Below are 19,729 nucleotides of genomic sequence, written 5' to 3' on the forward strand. Positions count from 1 at the left end.
TAAGAGTCTTATGGACTTTCCTGCCTGGGCTGGCTTTGAACTGGAATCCTCAGATCTCAGCCTCCTGAGTAGCTAGGATTACAGACATGAGCCATTGGCACCCAGCTTATTATAAAGATATTTACACTTGAATTTTTTCATCCATAACTTCAATTATTTAGTGTTACATCTATTTGAAAGAAGAGATGACTTTCTAGGTCAGTAATTTTTATACAATAAATCTGACTTTCCAAGAGATTAAATGATGGTTCGTGTTGAAACTTCAGCACTGTAAGTTGAAGGTAGACATTCTCACTGCTTTTTTGATATCAGGCTGAATGCTTCTTTTAAAATACAATTCAGTATTTTCACAATAAAAAAAGATTAAAAAAATAAAATAAAATACAGTTGTAAGCTAGGATCTTTTATAATAAGCTTTAAAATTGAAACTAGATTTATTTTCATACCCCCGAACATTCTCAGAAAAAATAAACCATTGAATAAAGAGTTCCAAATATAAGCAAATTATATGCTTGTCAAAATCAGACCTTTTTCTCTTTATCTTTTCTAGTTAGCTAGAAAGATAGAGGAACATACAGCCATTTAGCTGATAAACTCACTAATCACTCACCTACCATGTGCTCTTGGCATGGACCTGCCCTCAACTGGGACAGTGCTAGGAATGACATGACACCAGGTCATCATTTCAACTCAGACATTTTTCTTGGTTTGTTTCTGTGTTTTTACATTTTGACCTAGCCCAAGAAATCAAGGCTGGTCTTGGAGACTTTAATTTCCTTGCATTCTGCATCTTCGTGAATTAAAACAGTTCATAGAAGCATATCATTTAATTTTGTATATTAAAGAAGGACTTTACACATCACATCTACAATTCATATAATCATGGAGACCTTTCAGAACACATATTTCATTGTTGTCAGCATATCAGATGAGAAAGCAGGAAATCTACATTTTCATCATTACTATATCCAGATGGTGAACATTTACTAGACATGGCTACTGTTTGCAAGAACAATGTTCTTTCTGCTCTCTTCTCTTTTCTCCAGAATCAGGGACTCTGACAAATGTTTTACTTTCATGTGCTGGAAGGCAAACCATAGCTAGGGGCTGATGCTGTGCAGACATCCACAGGAAAGCATCCTAAGGAAATGAGCACTCTACAGAAGTCTAACTGGCTGAGTTCAGAAGTGACAACTTGGATGACTAAGAGGATTTGCAGCTTTTGCATTTGCTACTTTGTTTCCTTTCCCAGGAAAATTAAATAGTGTCCTCCTAGTTTGTGCCTAGCAAAAGAGAGAGCTTTTCCTACACAAACATTATCAAAAGATACTGGGGTCCTAGCAGTTTCTAATCAAGGTAGAAGATCAGCCTTCTGAAGTTTTTCATTCTCTATTTGGGCAGTGACATTGGTATCATTACGTAATCTTATCCAGTTACCATTCATTGCCAGTTGGGTCATGAAATATTAAATTGTTGCTTTATTGAAATCCTTGGTGGTTAATCTTCAAATCTTTTAATCATGGAGACTTTTCAGAACCTACATCCTATTGATTCTCATCGACCAGCCCCTTCTTTTCTTCACTCTTCCCGTTCCTCCTATCAACATACATACCTCTCAGCATCAAGAGGCACAACAAATGTTACTTAAGAGAAACATTTCATATTCAAAATGTAATTTCCCCTCATGGTGCATTCAGGAGTACTATTTCACAAAATATTGTCATGCTTTACACACACACACACAATATATATATATATATATATATATATATATGTATACTCATAAATTCACATTCTTAATTTCCAGACTATAGAGAATAGTCTTTACACATACTTTTTCTGCAATAATAATATATAATGTCAGAAGGATGATCACCTTTCAAGATTTAATAAAATATTAGCTCTGTTAAGATAGACATTTTCCCATCTTTATCAAGGTATACTTGAAAAATGAAAAATGTATATACTTAGGCATACAGCTATACCATTTGATGCTTTCATATTGGTATACATTCTTAAACAATTACTCTAGTCCATCTCATTATTATATTCAGCCTTTTGGGGATGGTGAAAAAAGGTAAGCCCAGCCTTTGAACAGTTTCCAATATACATTTCATTGTTGTTAACCATAGAAAAATCACATTACTATACAAAGTGAACATCTTTTATATCAGTATTGGTTGAAAATAAAGAAATGAAAGTTACTACTTCCTTTTGGATTGTAGTTCTTTTATACAGTCTCTTGTGAACATATTACAAGGATTAAGATTGCTGTTGTTGGCATTGCCAATTTCATATATCACAAGATATTTACTGGATTGTGGATTGGATTCCAGTTATGAATTTAGCCTGAATCTAAAAGCAGGTCCTTGAGATGTTTTTTAAACTTGGTGCCACAGATTGCAGATTAATATTTGTCATACTGAAATTAAATTAGAAAACCAGATGGGAATGTTCACTATGCTGTCTCACTCTGAATGCAGTAACTCACTTAGATTGAAAGTTACCATATGTTTCTACAGTGCCCCAAATACATCATATCCATGAACCCACTGAACCTACATGGCACTGTAGCAAAGGGAGCCACTCTTCATTCTTATTTGACAAATAAGAGAACAGAGCACTGATTTGGACAAAAGTAGATTGGGAATTATCCTGATGTAAGCTGTCTCCCAATGGGAAGGACCTCTCTATTCTTATTTATAAAAACTAAGGAAATGGAAAGACTTGGAAAAAATTATATTAAATGAAGTAAGCCAGACCCAAAGAAACATAGATCCCATGGTTTCCCTCATTTATAATAACTAGTATATGTCTAGGGTAATCCTCATGGATGAGCAGAATAGCTCAATAGCTCTGTACATATGATCATACAAGATGTTAAGCGAAATGAACTCCAAGATTCGGAAACAAGGTTTTACTTGCTGTTATTTTAAATGTACTATGTGATTTCTTTTTGTGTGTGTGTGTGTGTGTTTTCCCCGTATAGCTTAGCCCTTATTGTCACTATATTTGACTTTGGTACCCTGGGCATTGTATATGCATTTATCTAATTTGGGGAAAGGAAGGGGAGTAAGAAAATGGTGAGAAGACAGACAAAGGGTGAACCAGTGCAACAGCCATACTCACAAGACAATATGAACTGTACAACTGTGGGGGGAAATAGGGAAGGGGGAAATTGGGAGAAAAATGAGGGAGTAACAAGTTTGACAAGAAATGTGCTCACTACCTTATGTTTGTCACTATAACCCCTCTGTGCATCACCTTTACAGTAAAATTAAACTAAAACAAGAAAATATCAGAAGATGTAAATACATAAATAACTAAAAATAAAAACACCAAAAACACACAAACTGTCCCCTGCACTTGCTTGCACTTGTGACACACATACTCACATACACACACACACACACACACACACACACACACACACACACACACACACACGAGCACTGTCTTGGTTTTTCCTTCTATAATGTTCCAGCCCTTGGACAGGTGATTTTAATTATAGTATTTTAAAGGTTGTTTAATTTACCAACCTGCACATCTGGCACAAAAAGTCTGATCCTGCAAAATTTTGAGCAAGCTCTTTGCTTTGAGAAGAGCTGCTCGTCAATATGCTCCCCTCAGTACCAATAACTATGAAGTGCATAGACACAGGTACACACACACACATATACACACACACCATGATTAAGTGAATTCATCTGTCTAGGGAAGCTTATGAAAAAGCGCATTTGAAACTTCTGTGGATGTATCTTCAGAACTGGTAATATAACTATGAAGAGCGAGGCTGGTTATATTAAGAAAAAAATAAAGTAGTAATCTAGCAAGAGTAATGTTGCTGAAGGCTGGGAGTATGGCTAGTGGTAGCATGCCTGCCTAGCCACCATGAAGCCCTGAATGCAAAGCCAAAACTACCCAAAATAAGTAAATTAAACAAATCATGTTGCTTTTGTGTCACTTATGCAAGCTATGATCAGTGGCATATTGACTGACTGAAAATAAACTATCGGTATTTTCCAGCAACATGAAAAATGTGAAGAGAAATGATGTAATTAGTTTATTCCTTCATTTTAAAACATTAACATATTTTTTGCACTTGCTCATTCCAGACACTTGGGTTACCTTATAGTGTTAGCCTATAGTGTTCCTAAGCAATTAATAAGTACATCTCTTACTATTTGGGGGGAAATGGAATTGGTAGAAGTAAACTCATTTAAGTTCCAACAAATAACAACCTTGAAGCATGACTAGAAAAAAGGAAGTGGCTATTGGGAAAAAAATCACATACATATTCAATGTTAAAACCATTATGTGACTACAAATACTTAGAACATGATTACTTCTTATTTTGTTCCCATTTGAGAATCTGATTAGCATTTTTAACCCCGTTTTCCTAGGGTAGCAAATGGGCAGCTTTCTGTGTAATTTTTTTGTAATTTAGAAATAGTTGAAAAAAATGAAAGTATATATTTATGGTCTTTTATTTGGGGGATATTAAATTGTTCCTCAAAGAACCCAGTGGTCCTCCTTTCATATATATATATATATATATATATATATATAAAATTTGTTTTTTAGTTAGTGGAGAAATTACATACTTGTTTCATGGAATGCAACAATTTCAAGTTGATGCTCAAAAATAATTTTATAAGACTGAGTGAGTCTAGAAAATTTGGCTAGTGTACAGAACTAGAATTGATCTTTCAAGCCTCAAAAAACCTTTGTATTTTAAGTAAGCAAATCTTAAATGGTTAGGATTGTTGAGTATAATATGTAATATATAAGTATATATATATATACACACATATACAAAGATAAATTATTCTTTGCTTTTAAGGAATAGCATAAGAGTTAGGGGCTAACAAAGCAAGTTCTAGAGGATTATGAGTTGGCTTATGAACGTTGTCTACATTATCTAAATATTAGCTTACATCTTAACTTTACTTCTTGTTTGTCATCTGTGATTTCAGGTAGCAGGTAAAAAAATAGGCTCCAAAATTGTGGAGAGAAATATATAACAGGAAAGAAACCATTAAAACCCCCCCCCCAAAAAAAAAGAGTAGTGTCAGATGTTTCTTGAAGAGTACTAAGTGTTCATTACAATCTCTGTGCTACCTGAAGGCTAAGACAAATGTAAGTTTGAAGAGTGATCTAACATGAATTTGTCTGGAGGTTAAAACTGTGCTAATGAGCAAGGTGAGACAAATAGAAGGCTTCATTGACTGAGAATTGCCAGGAGATTCAATGGCTGAACTGCCTTGCTGACATTATGTATCTTGGTTATCACTCCCTTCACACTGAATGTACTTCCCTCAGTTTAGTGCACAAGCCCTAGGCTTCGAGGTATCACAAATTACTTCTCTCCCTAGTAGGGAAGCAGATCAAGAATGAGCTAAAGAAAAGAAAGGAATTGGTTTAGGAAGAGTTAGGTGGCTGATGAAAGAGATTACTTTTTGCCTCTTCAACTCTTTGCTGATGTGTGATGGATAGAACAGTTATGGGAGAGTATGTTGACACGGCATTTATGTGTCAACACCACACACCCATTGTTCCTGCTTTTTCTACCAGCAAAACTGAAACTTTAGTGAGGGCAGTGGCCTTTATGACTTCCCTGTTGCTCACTGATATTATAAGCATGAAACATAATAGGTACTATAGTATTATGGTAAAAGCCCTTCAAGAAACAAAAAAGGAAGTAAGGGGGAGGAGGGGACATTGGCTCACATCTGTAATCCTATCTATTCAGGAGGCTGAGATCTGAGGCTCACAGTTCAAAGCCAGCCCAGAGAGGAAGCTGTGAGACTCATCTCCAATTAACCACCAGAAAACTGAAAGTGGATTTGTGGCTCAAAGTGGTAAAGTGCTAGCTTTGAGCAAAAGAGCTCAGGGACAGCACCCAGGTCTTGAGTTCAAGCCCCATGACCAACAACAAAAAAAAAAGAAAGAAAGAAAGAAGGAAAGGAAGGAAGGAAGGAAGGAAGAAAGAAAGAAAGAACGAACAAAAGGAAAAAAAGAAAAGAAAGAAAGAAAGAAGTAGGGAAGGAGAAAAATGAGCAATCCAACATTCCCAAAAGTTCCTAAGATACATGAAAATAATCACTCTTATATATTTACAAATGATTTAATGAAATTCATTTTCTGAAAACTCAAATTTTAAAGAGATGGTTTGTTCCCATATACAGTAGTTTAGTTTTTTGTTTCTGCTCCCAGAGAATTTACTGTAAAGGAACATTTTGTAGAGTAAATCTCAAAAGATAAAATATTTCACTTTAGTAAAAACAAGTGGGGATGACCTAGCTTAAAGGAAAAGGCTTTCCTTTAATTCCATGAAAATGATCTGTGAATTCTTTTGTGTGTGTGTGTGTGTGTGTGTATGTGTTGAGCTTTATTTTAAGTAGTGTTCTTTAGTGCATTTTTTTTATTGTAAGTTTCTTGTACAGAGGGGTTACCCAAGTAAGGATAAGGACTTCATTTTTTTTTGTGCAGTTGTGGGGCCTGAACTCTGGGCCTTGGCGCTATCCCTCAGCTCTTCAGCTCAAGGCTAGCACTCCACCACTTGAGCCACAGCGCCACTTCCAGCTTTTTTCTTTTTGCTTATGTGATGTTGAGGAATCAAATCCAGGGCCTCAGGCATGCAAGGCAAGTGCTCTACCACTGAGCCACCCTCCCAGCTCATGATCTGTGAATTCTATGTGTAGATGCATCTGTCTAACTTAATTGTTGTCCCAGAGTGTGTGGAATTGCAGAAACAAAGTTTATTTCAGAAATTTATGGAGTCTGATTTACTCCAGTTGGAAAAAGAAACCGAGCATAGTGAACTAGAAGTAATTTACATTTTCTTATCTATTTAATTAACAGTTTATGTGTATTTTATAAATAGGTTCTAAATCAGAGACTTCAAAATTCCTATCTGTGGACTACTGTTAATGAAAAAATTATAATTATTAGGTTCTCTGTGTCTTGCTTTAAGCCAGCAATTTTATGCCTAGGAATGTACTCTAGTTTTACACAGAAATATTAGCTACAAAGACATCCATCACAATGATGTTTCTACTTTCAGAAAAGATAAAAGCATCCTAACTCACTGTCAGCACTTCACTATATATAGACAATGCAAATTTATGTGGTCATCATAAAGAACTAAGTGTAGTGTCATGAAAAGGTTTCTCTTACCAGGTGGGATAGTGCATACCCATAATCCGAACACTCTGGAGGTAGAGGAAGGAAGAATAAAGAATTAAGCCATCCAGGCTACATAAAAGATTCTGATCCTGATTCAGTAAATGTATAAATAAATAAATACCCTGGTATAAGAAAATGAAAATGCATGTTTTAGATTAAGTGAAAAAAAGGGGGCTGGGGCTGGGCACTGGTGTCTTGTATCTGTAATCCTTAGCCACTCAGGAAGCTGAGATTTGAGGATCCAGGTTTGAAGCCAGGTTTAAGGTCAGCTCACACAGCAAAGTGAGACTCAACTCTAATTAACCATCAGATCATTGAAATAGAGCTGTGATTGAGCTGTGGCTTAAGTAGTAGAGTACTAGCCTTGAAGAAAGGAACTCAGGGACAACCAGGTGCCAAGCACAAGTACCAAGATGTTCCCCCCACAAAAAAATAGCTTTAAAGCAGTATGTTACATATGCCAGTATGTTCAAGCTTGAGTAACTTGAATATGATGTTGTTAGAGGTTTTCTCAAGAAATGGTATGTCATTTTTCCTTTCAGTTTTTATTTCCCATGTTTCATATATATTTGATGATTAGAAATTAAAATAGCATTCATCACATTGTATATCTTTGGATAGCTCAAAAAAGACTTGAAGCTGGGTGCTGGTGGCTCAAGGCTGCAATCCTAGCTACTTAGGAGGCTGAGATCTGAAAATTCAAGTTTGAAGCTAGCCTGAGCTGGCTTGTTTGATTGCTAGTCAACCACCAAAAATCCAGAAGTGGAAATGTGGCTCAAGTGATAAAGTGCTAGCTTTGAGCATAGTGCGCAGGCCTTCTGAGTTCATCACATAGGAAAATTTTTAAAAAAGGAAGAAAGAAAAAGAGAAAGAAAGGAGGGAGGGAGGGAAGGAGAGCGGGAGGAAGGAAGGAAGGAAGGAAGGAAGGAAGGAAGGAAGGAAGGAAGGAAGGAAGGAAGGAAGAAGGGAGAGAGGGAGGGAGGGAGGGAAAGAAAGAAAAAGAAAGAAAGAAAGAAAGAGAGTGAAGAAAGAGAGAGAGAGAGAGAAGGAAAAGAAAGAAATATTTGAGAGATCATTGATGAGCTGAATCCCCATTAATAGTTATATGTCTGGAAAAAAGAATACTAAATTTACATTTTATGTTTAGATTTACAATTGTGGAGGTGATTTACATTGCTATTCTATTTTAGAAAAAAAAGAGGTTTTAATCACATGAAATCTGGTTTTCTCAAATTCACTCAGCTATGAAATTATGGACTTTAAAATTCAGATCCCTGAACTTAACAAAATCATGGTTGCTTTTTGAAGTGCTGGAGATGGAATCTGGGGTCTTGTGCCTGCCAGTGCTTTGTCACTGAGTTATACCTCCAGCTACGCATAGTTGTAGGGTAGCGTCTTGAAGAATATTTTTATGTGCAGATTGTGACAGAAGACAAGCCACCACTGGAATGTTTCTTTGAATGAAAAAGAGCTTCTGAGCTTCTGAGGAGAGTTATGGTGACAGTGGTCTGCCTTGATGTTTACTTGACTCCTCTGATCACTTCCCCTTGTATTCTGTCTACATACAATGATTTATGTGAGTGGGATTAGAGTCAGACTGAACTGCCAAGTTCCATGAGTTCTGTGGATTTCACTTTTGGAGACATTTTGAACTATGCTTTAGCCCTCTCTTTTGGACACTTGTTTTGAGAAGTCTTCCAAATCCTATCAAAATAAATGTATTTATAGAACCATGACCACTATTAAAAATGTTAACTATAATTTCCCTCCACTAACATTGTGTCTATTTTGAGCTACTGTGTTTAGTAAGCAATGAATATAGCTGATGATTTTTATCAGTCCCCTTTGGCACCTCCAACTTCATGTTTAAAACATAACTCTTGATCTTAACCCAAGTCCACCCCTAATAATCTTTCCCAATTCAGCTACTGATGACATCTTCCTTCCAGTTGCAGGGCCAGAAATCCTAGTGTCAGTCCTGAGTTTTCTCCTTTGTTAATACTCCTTATCCAATTTATGAGAAAAGTATGCAGAATTGATCTTCTACATTCACCTGGCTTTGAAACACTGCCCATGCTTGCTCTGTTTTCCCTCACTGATCTCACAATGCATGCTACAAACCATTGCCCTTTCTCAGTGCAGTGAACAGATGAATCCTGTCCGCAGGCATCAGTCTCTGTGACTGCTCGTATCCCAGCAGCCTAAGCCTCGCCTCTCCTCACCTTGCACTGGTCCTCTCTGTGTTCATCCAGGCCAAGTCCCATAACCCCTTCTAACCTTCCTAATTTGCTCCCTTTCTTCTGTTGCAGCTTAGCTGGCCTCTGTTGTGTCTCCTGCAGCCCACAATACACGTCCTCAGACTACTAATGGCAGCTTACATGCCAGGTGCTTAGGGAGGCATTCTTTGTCATCATGCCCAAAAGCCCCAATTCTATGTTCTTTCTATCTCCATCCTATAATCTGTATGTTCCAAAAGCACAAGAATGTGTGTTTTTCTAAAAATTATATTGACAGTATCTCAGATTTAGAGGGACTCCACAATCAGCTTGGTTATATTTAACACAGGTCATTATATTGGACTTTGGAGTACTATAGAAACTTATTTTACTAAAATATAGGTAAGTATAGAGTTTGATTTTGGGGAGAAGGATGGGTCATATTTCTTTTTAATCACAATGTTAATTTAAAAAGACTAACTAAAATCAAATCATATTTCAGATATAAACACACTGTTTAGGCCAGGTACCCATGGCTCACGCCTATAATCCTAGCTACTCAGCAGGCTGAGATCTGAGGATGGCTGTTTAAGCCAGCTCTGGCATGAAAGTCTGTGAGACTCTTACCTCTAGTTAACCACCAGAAAACCGGAAGTGATGCTGTGGCCCAAGTGGTAGAGCACTAGCCTTGAGCTAAGGAGCTCAGGGACAGCGCCCAGGCCCAGAATTCAAGCCCCATGACCTTAAAAAAAATAGTTTATATATTGATTTTAGGTGTGTTTGCTATTGTATTTCAACTCCCAGCTCTCATCATTCTCTCAATTTTATTTTCCAGAAAAGAGGCCCAGTTAGATGAAGAAGGACAGTTTCTTGTCAGAATAATATATGATGATTCCAAAACTTATGATTTGGTTGCTGCTGCAAGTAAAGTCCTCAGTAAGTTGGATGCCACTTTCCTTCTTTGTCTCAGTTACATAGAGTAGCTCAAAAGAATGTATCCTTCAAGATCAAGTGTAAAGAAATACAAGTTGTGAACTGCACATGCATACAATGTTAGGACAAAGTATGCTGAGTCCCATGCTTTATTTCACAAGATCTTTAGAGAATGGAAAATATAAAGAGGGCTTTCTTTCCTTCTCTACAAAGCAATCCACTAGGAAGGAATAGCAATATGGATGCTAACTTCAGTTATGGTGTCAAAAATGTAGTAGTCACCCAAGTGTAGTTGGCTATCATAAGTTGTGCCAACCATTGGCAAAGACAAAGCCAGAAGTCCTTTCTCAGAGAGAGTTTATAACAGAAGAAGGCAATTCTCAGGAAAAAGAATAGTTAGTTTCTCTCCAAGTATCATCTGTAATCTTCATATTTCTAAGTTTATCCTGGTTTACACTTCATGTAGAATAGAATCAATCTGATTAGCTTCATTTAGTGGAATAAAAGAATTAGATAGTAAGTGGTTAACAATGCAAAGCAAAATATATAACTTCATTAGTAATCATAATTGACACAAACATGAGACAAACTTTATATCTGTAAGTTTGAACATTTGTAAACATGAAAAACAGGGTGGTTAGAAGTGGAGTTTAAAAGGGATATCATACAAATTTTTAATCTAATGATAAATTAAGATGACTTTTTTTGGAGAATGACTTTGTATCATCAAAGTCTTTTGAAAAATATGTTCCAACATTGAAGGAAGTTTTCAAAAAAAAACATTAGATTATTTTCATTTAAATTCACATATGAAGTTTTTTTGTAGTGTTTGAGTTACTTATGCAAAGGTAAAAATAGTAACAACGCAAAAGTACAATATTTCAGTAATGTTACTCCTTTGAACAACTTCTTACAGGCTAACAAAATGAATAGCAGGAAGCTGCTACTTTAGTTGGGGGAGGGAGGGATGAAAGGAAGAGGAGTAGATTAATGGGGAAAGGAAAAATGGAGGAATGCAGTAATCATATTTAATGTTTATATCTAAAAATGAAACTAGGAAAACTAAGGGGATAGAGAAGTTGGAAAAGATCGGGAGAATAATGAAAGGGATGATATTGATCAAACTGTATTATACTTATGTTGAATTTTAACTCCTTAGTACAACTACTTAAAGACAATAAAATTATAATGAAAAGGGAAAAAAGCCAATCAATAAGAGAAGTTGCTTTTTATAAACTGTTGCACCCATATGTTGAATAAGATAATATTTATAAATGAAACTTTTGGAAATAAGAATGACAATACAGAAAAGCAGGATCCTGATATACATACTGCTTTTGCTCACTTGTTAAATTTATATATATATGTATATATAAATTTATATATTTATTCATGTAAATTTATATATTTATATGAAAGAAATTTTTTGCTTCAAAATATTGTTCTGAGTATTCTTGATTATTTAAAACAGCTTCTATATTTCTGAAGACATGAGAATTCATTAAATAGATGTGATATAGTAACAAAATTAAGTAGTTATAGTTGATGAGAAATAGTTACATTGCTAGTTAAGTACAAAGAGACACCAATAATGTTAAGATATTGTGCTTTCAAATACTGTGTCCCTTGTATTGTACTGGCTAGAGTTTTTGTCTCTTGATCCAAATTCACACTGCACAGAATCATGGATATTTTAAATCATGGCCTTACCTTCATTCTTCTCATTAACAGCATCTCACTTATTTTATGTGTTTTCCCCCTCTTTCCCCCCGCCCCCCGCCTCAAACCTACAAAACAGATCTCAATGCTGGGGAAATCCTCCAAATGTTTGGGAAGATGTTTTTTGTCTTCTGTCAAGAATCTGGTTATGACACCATCTTGCGTGTCCTGGGATCAAATGTGAGAGAATTTCTGCAGGTGAGTGATTAGAGGTCTGCAGTTGTGCGTTTTGAAGTTTTGAAGTTTTTATTTTTTATATTTGTGGTGTTAGGATTTAGACTCAAGATCTCATACTTGGTTTGCATGACTGCTGTTCTACCACTTGAGGTAGTCCAGCTTTTTATTGGTTATTTTAGAGAAAGAGTCTAGTGAAATCTGTAGGATTATTTCAAGCAAATATCCTTTGAATCTCAGATCCCAAAATTATAGGTGTGGGCCACACAAACACGCAGCTGAGTTTGTGGTTCCTTTTGTTGTTGCTGTTGTTCTAGTACTGGGGCTTGAAATCAGAACTCAGGGCCTCCAGATCTCACTCTACTTTTGCATTAATGACTGGTACTAAAAACACTTGAGGCAAGCTTCTAGTTTCAACCTTTTGCTGGTTAAGTGGCTGATCTTGTACTGTGATTCTTAGATATCAGCCTTCTGAGTAACTAGGATGATAGGCCTGGGCTACAACAGTGCCACTTGAAATTGTGGTTCTTAAGAATACTTTTATTTAGTCAGCTATACAGAATGCTTAAAAGGAGCCCTAGTGACATATTCACATAAAATCATATTTATTATTCTATTTTAGCACTTTTTTGAGGGGAGGGGCGGTCGTGGGGCCTGAACTCTGGGCCTGGGCGCTGTCCCTCAGCTCTTCAGCTCAAGGCTAGCGCTCTACCACTTGAGCCACAGCGCCATTTCCAGCTTTTTTTCTTTTTTGCTTATGTGGTGCTGGGAAATCGAACCCAGAGCCTCAGGCATGCAAGGCAAGCGCTCTACCACTGAGCCACCTTCCCAGCCTATTTTAGCACTATTATATCATATGTCTTCTTAATTCTTAGCTGCTGACACTAAATATGCAAGTCATATATTAGTGTTCTTTTAAAATCTCTCAGGGTTGATTATGATCTATTCAACTGCCTTTTTATGATTATATATTCAAGTGGCATAGTTCTGTGCTTTAAACATATAACATAGTCTTATACTCTGTTTGTAAAGTATTCCTATAACTTAGTCTATTTAAATAGAATTTATGAACTCTTATTTAAACGCTTTAACAGAAAAAAGCACTAATTATGTTCACCTCAAAAAACGTTTGATCACTGATGAAATCGCATATTATTTAGATAGAAAGAAGGTAGAAAAGTTTATAAAGCTAGTTTCAGGTTTGTTTATTAAAAATAAACAAAAACAAAAGCACAAAGATTTTTATCCTATACTGTAGTTTTTGTTAAAATTACATTAAAAGTTGTCATTAGAAGCTGATGTCAGTGGCTCCTGTCTGTTTTCCTAGCTACTCAGAAGGCTGAGATCTCAGGATTGCCATTCAAAGCTAGCCCAGGCAGGAAAGTCATCTCCAATTAACCACCAGAAAAGCCAGAAGTGGAGCTGTGCCTCAATGGTGCAGTGCTAGTTGAGCACAGAAGCTCAGGGACACTGCTCATGCCCTAAGTTCGAGCCCAGGATTGGCACACACACAAAAAGTGGTTACTACAGCCTGGCAATGGCCACCCTAGCCTGTAATCCTAGCTATTCAGATAGATGAGGTCTGAGGATTGTGGTTCAAAACCAGGTTTGCCATTCAAAGCCAGCACAGGCCGGAAAATATCCATAAGATTCTTACCTCCAATAAACCACCAAAGGTCTGAAAGTGAAGCTGTGGCTCAAGTAGTAGAATGCCAGCCTTGAGCAGAAAGAGCTAAGGGACAGTATTCAAACCCTGAGTTCATGCCCCAGTACAGCCATACAGACCACACACACACACACACACATGCATGCACGTGCACGCGTGCACACACTTATCTGTATCTCTCTCTCTCTATATATATACGTATGTATGTATGTATATATATGTATATATATAAATTTACACATTAAATGAGAGCGTATTCTGGAATTACAGTTCTATTTTAAGCTGAGCATTTGTGAGACCCTCCTATTGCAATGTCTTAACACTGAAAATTATGGAGCTGTTTGCAGAGAACATGTCTAAGCTAGCTGCAAAGAGCAGCCAGATCTTGCTGGAAAATGATGTCAGCCCAGTACCAGCTGAACCCAAGCCCAGCGTTGGGGGAATGTAAACTACTTGCAGGCCAGCTGCATTATTTATTTAACAGCCAAAATAAGAACTTTTGTGTTTAATCAAAATGTCTGTTGTTTACACTGGGACATTTTTCTTAGAAATGTAAAACAGTATTAAATCATGTTGGAAACTCGTTTTCAGTTCATGCCAAGGATTTACTAAACTAGTGTCAAAAAAAACACAAAACATTCCTCTTTCTAACGAAGCTGCTACCGGGATGTCCGGAAATTAAAGTGGAATCGGTGGTATATAAGAGACTGAATGGATTGAGATGTGATACTTAAAAATTTGTGAGGGAATTTAGATTTGGTGGTAGTCTTAAATTGTTTTATTTTACTGTTGATTTGCATACATCAGCATACAATTGTAATAATTCCATAATAAATAATTAAATACCCATCCTATTTTAGTTTTTGGTTGTTTGTGGGGCTTGAACTCAGGGCCTGGGGGTTGTCCCTAAGCTTTTGTGCTCAAGGCACAACTCTACAACTTGAGCCAAAGCTCCACTTCCAGTTTTCTGGTGGTTAGTTGGAGTTAAGAGTCTCATGGACCTTCCTGCCCAGGTGGGAATCCTGATCCTCATATTTCAGCCTCCTGAGTAGCTAGCATTACAGGCACGAGCCACCAGCACACAGCTCCTCTCCTGTTTTTTTTTTTTTTCTAATATTGACCATTGTCACATTCTCAATGTCATTGCTCTCAAAGACCCAGTAATGAAACAGTTTTAGGAAGTTTTCCACTTGTGCTTATTGTGACCACCTATCTGAACTATTAGCAGGGAGACCTATAGCAGTCACAGATGTTACTTACTCTGAGCTCTGCATCTGTGTCCTCCAAAGATCCATGAAATACAACAGTTACCAGATTCCTTCGACAGAGCAAAAAAGACTACCAAATAGCTCTTATCCAATTTTACATTAAAATTTAACAAATATATCTTTAAATTCCATTTGAGCTTTAAATGATAACAATGAGGAAAATACTAATCTAGACCACAACAGAGTTTTTAGGATGTTGAGGGATGGATTAACTTGTATAGCACTTGGTCAGGAGCTGAAAAACCCAGGTGAGAGTGAGAAACCCTGAGTTTAAGCCCTAGTACCAGCATATACACACACCAACTTATCAACATTATCTACTTTTGATTTTTTTCTTGTTAATATCATGACAAATCCAGTATGTTAAAAATGTTTTTCTTAAAAATAGATGTTTTTGTTATGATTAGGCTAAGACAACAAAATTTAAGCAGTCGTTTTTCTATTTAAGTAACTGTACAATAAACCAATTGATTTTTTCATACATTGTTTTAAAATCCTAGCACACACACAAAAACTTCTCATGCATTAATCAAACATTCTTCACTGAACGCTTCAACCATTGAGTAGAGAGTAAGGTGAACTGGCCTTCATTGTGAAGACATTTTAAAAGCTTTTATATTTTTTCCACTCCCTAGTTTTAATCAATCATAAGAACTTTTAGCTGTATTTACTAAATACTAGATTTGGAGAACTCAGTCATTTGTGTTTTATGTTTCTCCCACACATCCTTGGGAAGTCATCTGGAAATTAAATAAGTCTTCCACCCTTGTTTTCCTTACATCTCCGGTCTCTTATCCATTCTAGAACGGTAGTGATTCATCTGAAATATAAACACATCTCACCATAGCATTTTCTTGCTTACACTTTTGATTGGATTTTCATTTGTGGTTGGAAATACTAAACATTTACGGCAATGGAATCTACTTTTATCCTCTGTTCATCCCACCTCTTCTCTCTGATTTTAGCCACTCTTAACCACTTTTTAGAACTTTGTCTCTGTCTTGATTCCCCTATCTTCTCTCTTAAAAAAAAATAGAACTCTGGGACTGGGAAGGTGGCTCAGTGGTAGAGCGCTTGCCTTGCATGCATGAGGCCCTGGGTTCAATTCCTCAGCACCACATAAGCAAAAAGAAAAAAGCCGGAAAGGGCACTGTAGCTCAAGTAGCACTGTAGCTGAAGAGCTGAGGGACAGCATCCAAGCCCAGAGTTCAGGCCCCATGACCGGACCCCTCCCCCTCAAAAAAAATAGAACTCTTTATTGTTATTGTTGTTAAGAAATTGTTCAGATGAGTTGCTATTCAGCATGTCAATTTGAGGACCATGCAACTTGATCTATGTCACTCTTTCTAGCATCATCCCTCCCTCTATTCGAACTGCACTCATCCCCTCAAGTTATCTGCACATATACACTGCATATTTTGACTAATAGGAGAACTCCTTGATGAGACAAATCTGAAGGAACCTCAGTGCATACAGCAGATGAAAGCCAGGGCTGCTCGATTTGGGGCTTGTGACTAAGAAACCACTTCACAGCACAAGGCTCTTTGCACTGAGCTCCAAAACCCCTGCCTCCACCAAAACCCAACAACTCCCACCTCATCCTCACTGCCCTGACACATCATCCTACTGCTGTTCTTCAATGTCATTAGGAATAGTCAGTATAAATATCTGGACCTCCATCCCTAGTCTCTGAAATCTGAACACCTTCAAGTCAGCTCTAGAGAGCCTACTTAAAATCTGATCTTATGCAGCTGGAGTGAGACTCCAGAAGTCTGTTGTGTATTACACTTGCTTCACTCTTTTGTACATACTCTATTGCTCTGTCTGGAACATCCTCTGGCTCCTTCTCACCTCCCTACATCCAGTTCACCTACAGGTCAAATTGGTTCTACCAAGACACTTCTCCTCTCTCCAATCTCCCATCCAAGTGAATTGGGAGCTTAGTCTTTCTCCTGCTTTCAGAGAACTGTTTTCCCACCCACAGTAGTTCTCATGTCATATTATCATTTCCTGTTTGTTGGACTGGAATGTAAACTTCAAGAGGACATGCATAATCCCTTACTGGCTATATCTCCACAGATTGTGTCTAGATGAGTGACCATCTTTCTAAAGAAGAAATTCACAATTCATTATTGGAACGAACATAGAAAGAAAACACCAGTAGAAAACAAACTCAGTAGTAGCTCAGGAGGAGTTATTTTATTATGGATGATCCATATGAACTCTGATACAACTTTGGAGGTGAAGCATAAATTAAAATAGAAGTTTAACACAAAATAGATCAGTCTCTTTTCCACCTGGTAAAGGTTAATCACTGTTCATTAGTCCATTTTCAATGTACATGTCTTGAGTCTGTGATAATTTTTGTTCTAAAATTTCTATTAGTTCGGAGTGAGCAACACATAGCTTTGTGAAAACAGCATGGAAGACTATTTGATCATGTCTCACACCCATGGCTCACACTATCCTCCTAGCTACAGAGGAGGCAATACATATCCCTTACTGTAATTTTGTATCCAAAATTCAAGGAAATCATATGAGCCAGACATCAGTGGGGTGGCTCATGCCTGTAACTCTAACTATCAGGAGGCTGAGATCTATTTAAACCAAGCCTGGGCAGAAAAGTCCGTGAGATGCTTACTTCCAATTAAACAGCAAACAGCCAGAAGCAGATATATGGCTCTTGTTGAAGAGTGTCAGCCTTGAGTGACAAATTCAAGAATGCAGAACTCTAAGTTCAAGCCACAATATTGGCACCAAACAAACAAATAAGTAAAAAATTAAACAAAGAACAATGTAGGGAGTGTCTGTAGTTTATTTCCAAAAAAGTACTTTTTGTTCCCACTGACTATCATTTGCTTAGTTAATTTAAATAACTGATATTAGCATGTCTTTTCTTTTTGGAAGATTTTGCTTCTTATATAAAATTTATGACCATGATTATATGATTTCTCTTTTACCTTTAAATTATTTTTTTTTCATTTTGCCTATTTTAAACCAGAAAGTAGTCCCAAATCCAGTTGGATACAGCAATAAAACATATGAAACTTTCTACAAACATTTTTCTGTGTAGAAATTTGGATCTGATTTTTCTAGTATTTTCTGTTAAGCTATCCATTTATAGGCTATTGGCAAAAAAAATGCATAATTGAAAAATGATTTATCTGAATACGGTAAAGAAATTTTTTTCTGATGGCTGGATTTTACATATATTATCTAGATATATTGGTTTTAAACACCAGATTTACAGTAAGATTTTCTTTTTTGATTTACTTTAAATATTTTTATTACCTTTATAATCTTTAATTAGTTGTACAAAGGAGCTGCCATTCGACAAAGCAGTTTATGAGTACAATTCATTTTGATTAATATCACCCCTTTCAACATTGTCACCCATCCTTCTCAACCTACCACTTCCCTTACATTGCTTAAATTTTGTAGAATATACATTGATATTTTTATTGATTTCCCTCCATTTATATATTTGTTTTTAAATCAACATTGAAATATGTGGTTTCATGCTTAGGCTATGTAAATTTCTACCTAAGCTTTTAGTATATTAATTAAACCACTGTAGAATACAGACAGGATTTGTAAATTCCAGGAGAAAGTACTTGAAGGGATGAAGGCTCAATGGATGGCATTTCCACCACAGTTCATGCTCCTGACTACTTCTAGTGGCAAGTAATGTTCTCTGAAGATTGCTGCAACAATATCTGCAGCTCATATGCATTCTATAACATGGCTTTGCCTGAACCTGTCATGAGATGTAATTCCCCTCGCCTGGTTGAGCTTTGAGCAAAGACCCAACTATAACTCAGAGACATTGAGTGACTCATCTAAAAACTAGTCTACTGTAGCTAATCATCAATCCCAGCTTCTCTGTGAGTTCAAGTCCATGAAGAACTTCCATAGGTAGCCAAGCAACCCACAGAATTGTCAATGATACTAATAAATTATTGTTGAGAGCAATTATAGTTTTGACATCATCTAGTATAGAGCAATGGATAATTAGAATAATGATTCTTTTTTTACCTTTATGTCTATGATAGTATGTGTGTTCATACTTATACAATACGTCAAGAGCTTTTATAAAATCCTAAGGATAGCACAATATAGGACCTCTGGGAATAAGATCCAAGTTAGTACAGCAAGACTACCCACCCATTTTCAGTGGCATTACATTATGACATTCTTATTCTTTATCAACACAAGAATTTTAGAGGCAAATGAAGTTAAAATAAACATCAAAGGCTGTCACATTGACTATTGATAAATAAATAAGCAAAATGCAAGTTTAGAAAACAACCAGTAGGAATTAAATTATGAGCTCATTGAAATATATAAAGATCTCATTTGAATATTGCACTACTTTTACATTAGTTGCTGGAACCACTAGCATCAGCAGTTGATCCTGGTGTGGTAATTTCCTTTATTCACTCAGTTCACATAACTTCATATATGTTCCTCAACTAGTGTTTGTGTTCAATTTGCAATGAGACTTCCTTCAATTCCTGTTGGCTCTAGATTTTTGGCTTATAAGCTACAACATTGTACTTTGGCCA

General features: G+C 36.5%; 1 protein-coding gene across 2 annotated transcripts in view; it reads left to right on the forward strand.

Moving 5' to 3' along the window:
* The window catches only part of Gucy1b1 (guanylate cyclase 1 soluble subunit beta 1), a 52,257-nt gene that overhangs the window by 8,606 nt on the left and 23,922 nt on the right, over positions 1-19,729 (forward strand). For both annotated transcript variants that reach the window (XM_042668458.1, XM_042668459.1), the window contains 2 exons: positions 10,240-10,340; positions 12,136-12,254. In XM_042668458.1, the coding sequence (XP_042524392.1) occupies positions 10,240-10,340; positions 12,136-12,254 (220 nt within the window). The remainder of the gene's footprint in view (positions 1-10,239; positions 10,341-12,135; positions 12,255-19,729) is intronic.

Source organism: Dipodomys spectabilis, unplaced genomic scaffold, assembly GCF_019054845.1.
Source record: "Dipodomys spectabilis isolate Male_0828 unplaced genomic scaffold, ASM1905484v1 ptg000436l, whole genome shotgun sequence".
NCBI classification, from domain to species: Eukaryota; Metazoa; Chordata; class Mammalia; order Rodentia; family Heteromyidae; genus Dipodomys; species Dipodomys spectabilis.